Source organism: Salminus brasiliensis, chromosome 13 (assembly GCF_030463535.1).
Source record: "Salminus brasiliensis chromosome 13, fSalBra1.hap2, whole genome shotgun sequence".
In the NCBI taxonomy this organism is placed as follows: domain Eukaryota; kingdom Metazoa; phylum Chordata; class Actinopteri; order Characiformes; family Bryconidae; genus Salminus; species Salminus brasiliensis.
The window spans coordinates 4,179,843-4,183,083 of NC_132890.1; the positions used below are offsets into that span (position 1 = coordinate 4,179,843).

At 41.8% G+C, this 3,241-nt stretch overlaps 1 protein-coding gene across 1 annotated transcript; it reads right to left on the minus strand.

Annotated features, from left to right (window-relative positions):
- Positions 1 to 180: 180 nt before the first annotated feature.
- lepa (leptin a) lies at positions 181 to 2,193 on the minus strand. The gene is made up of 2 exons (XM_072695283.1): positions 2,044 to 2,193; positions 181 to 1,046 (listed from the first exon to the last, which is right to left on the minus strand). Exons 1-2 carry the CDS (start codon positions 2,191 to 2,193, stop codon positions 678 to 680), a joined length of 519 nt encoding a protein of 172 aa, XP_072551384.1. The 3' UTR covers positions 181 to 677.
- Positions 2,194 to 3,241: the final 1,048 nt, after the last annotated feature.

Sequence of the window (3,241 nt, forward strand, 5' to 3'; positions counted from 1 at the left end):
ATGTCTTGTTTTTATGTCGTGTTTTTAGGTGACCCATTGCTTTAAGCTCCAGTAAGGAGAATGCAGCTGGCAGGTTACTGATAATTAATGAAGCAGTAATGAATTAAAGCTGTCTTTTTTATTTCATATTTTTGAATATATATAAAAAATAAGCATTTTAAAACATATGACATCATTTACAATAAATAACTACAGCTGCAAATAACTTTCAATTTTACCATATTAAACTACTGACTGTCCACAGAAGACATATGACCAAAAAGTGCATGATCCATAGTGGGCTTATGCTGGTGTTCCAGGCAGGGACAGTGGATTTGTGCTTCCCGGCATTGACGGTCATCTGGTAAGATGGTGTGACATCACTAAGCGTGCTTGGCTGGTGGTGAGATCAGCTTGCTGTGTGTGTGTGTGTGTGTGTGTGTGTGTGTGTGTGTGTGTGCATGTGTGAAAGTTAATACTGATAGGAATGGCTTGCAGTCTCAAATTCTTTGCCCTTGCATTGTCAGTGGCTGGGCTGCTGAAGGTCTAAGCTTAGGTCCTTTAAAATCCATAAACAAGACATATTAATATACACCCTTAAACATACCTGTTAGAAAAAAGTTCTTTGGTCTATAAATATGAATAAATACCATAAATACTGTAATAAAATAGTGGACATTGGGGCGACTGCTGTGTTTCTAGCAGGTCTTCAGCTGGTCTAGGTTGAGTGTAAGTCTCTGTAAGTATTTTTGAAGTCTGTCCAAAGCTACATGGCCCAAGGTGATATGGTACGTTCCGTTGGTCCTCAAGAAGGCCTCCAGGGTCTTCTCCGTGACCAGTTTCCTGTGGGGACACTGCAGGGTGCTCATCCTCTCCTCCAGGTCGCTCTGCAGCTTGGACACGTCGCTGCGCAGCTGGGTCACGTGGCCTTTAGGCAGGCTGTGTAGCACTCTCTGGAAGGCGCTGAGGGTGTCCACCACAGATCCCAGGCCTTCGATGGGCTTGTCGGACGGCAGGTCAGGAAGCAGCTCGGGACTGTCCAGGACCATCTTATGGAATATCGACAGCTGTGGGGGAAGATCAGCAGCTCCCATAAGTCACAGAACATAAGCTATATGGACAAAAGTATTGGGACACCTGCTCGTTCATTGTTTCTTCTGAAATCGAGGATATATAAAAAAAAAAGGTTATCCAGGTTTTTGGGACTAACTGTCTCTACTGTCCAGGGAAGTAGGCTTTCTACTAAATTTTGGAGCTGGAGCATTGCTTTGAAGATTTGATTGTATTCAGCGAGAAGATCTTTAGTGAAGTCAGGATATTGGATAATGATCACCACCCCACCTCACCTCACCCTACCTCACCTCAGTGTTGGATAGAGCACCACCATTCTGTCATTCCAGCAAACACAGTTCTTCCACTGCTTCACAGCTCAATGCTGAGGGGCTTTATGGTGCCAATAGGTTCATATGTATCCGCTCCAGATAGTCCTATTCAATGGGCAGTACTAGACGAGCTGTATGTGTGTGTGTGTGCACATTTGCACATCTTTGTCAGCAGTGGGTAAAACTTAAAGTAGCTGAATGCATTCATTAGAAGGGGTGTCCACAAACATTTGGCCATAGTGCATGTTACAGTATACAGTTAAATATATGTTCTTGGGACTAGGATACAACCTATAGCATGCCAATCAGGGTAATTTCGGTACATTAATGGCATTTGACTGATGCTCTTATCCGGAGGGACTTAGACAGCATGGCTTTAAATGTCCATGGGAAGAAGCTGTTGCCGAAGCTGGCACTGGGTGTGTTACAACCAGTACCAACTGGATTATCCTCAACTGGTCTCACACAGAAGATTCTTGGTTCAAAGGAATGGCACATGGGTATGTCCAATGTAATAGTAAACTACAAGCACATGCTCTAGAGGAGATCTATCCATAGGACATATATATATATATATATATATATATATATATATATATATATATATATATATATATATATATATATATATATCCTACAACCCTAACTCTTTAGACGTGTAGGGCTTTATAATGGGCATTACCTCATCTTTCTGCCTCTGGATTCTGGCGCTGATGTTTTCGGCCTGCAGTTTGACCAAGTTCCTCACAGAATCTGCAGGCAGAGGGAGTCCGTGGCAGAGAGCGAGCATGCTCACTACACAGGAGCACAGCAGAGCCAGGTACAGGTGCATACTTCTCCTCCTCTTCTTCTTCTTCTTCTTCTGCTTCTTCTAGTGTCGGAGGCTGCGCGCCAATCCAGTAGTGCAACACCACCTGTAAATAGCAAGCAATGCTTCAATGCATTTGTCTTAAAGCCAGTAGTTCACCCTAGAAAGGGTTCTTTGAGCGATGTCAGAGAACCATGTCTGTAAGAAAGATGCTGGAGTGTGGAGTACCTCTCGTAAAGCATCTCAATTCATATTAATAAAGGTAATAAGGGTAAAAAATAACCCATATTTACAAAAAATCTAAAGTAAAGCAACATAATCGTGTTTAAAGTCTCAAACCTATTTTGTATGAAGAAAAAAAATGGATTTCGCTCCTTAAATTGAGCCTAAAGTGTTGGGTCACTCTAGGTAATGTCATTTCTCTGGTGCGGTTAAACATAGTGGAGGTGGTCCATGTTTGACCATAAAGACAAGATTAGGGTCAATTAAAAAGCAGAATTTTGGAAAAAAAGAGAAACTAAGACATTGATGAATACCACACTTCACTTTCATAGCATCTATTTTCAGTAAAGTCCAGAGCATCAGTGTGCTTTAAATTCTACAATATTTAAAACCTACTCAAACATGTCTAATCTGTCAACATCTGATTTGCTAAATTCCTCAGAGAGCACTCTGGTCTTGTGTAAATAGTCATTACGTAACTCCAGTACAGCCACCTGCTCCTAAACACACACAGATGTAACGCCGGATTCCCCCGCATTATGTTGCAATATTTCAATAATTACAAAATAATCCGAATAAATCAGATTATTATACATGATTGATTAGACCCAAACAATGGCTACAGACTGAATACTAAGGTAAAGCAACCATGCAGAGCTCTATTTTGCCAGAATCCACAGAAAAGTAAAGTATCCAACGCATACAGTTGAGCTGTACAGGCAGAGAGAGGGAGAAGGAGGCAGGTCTTACCTTTAGGTGAGAGAGCTGTGTCATGCTTAGGCACCATCAGTGCTGGGGCTTTATAGTTGATAGCTGTTGACTCATCTGTGAATCACCTCAGGCTTTCCTG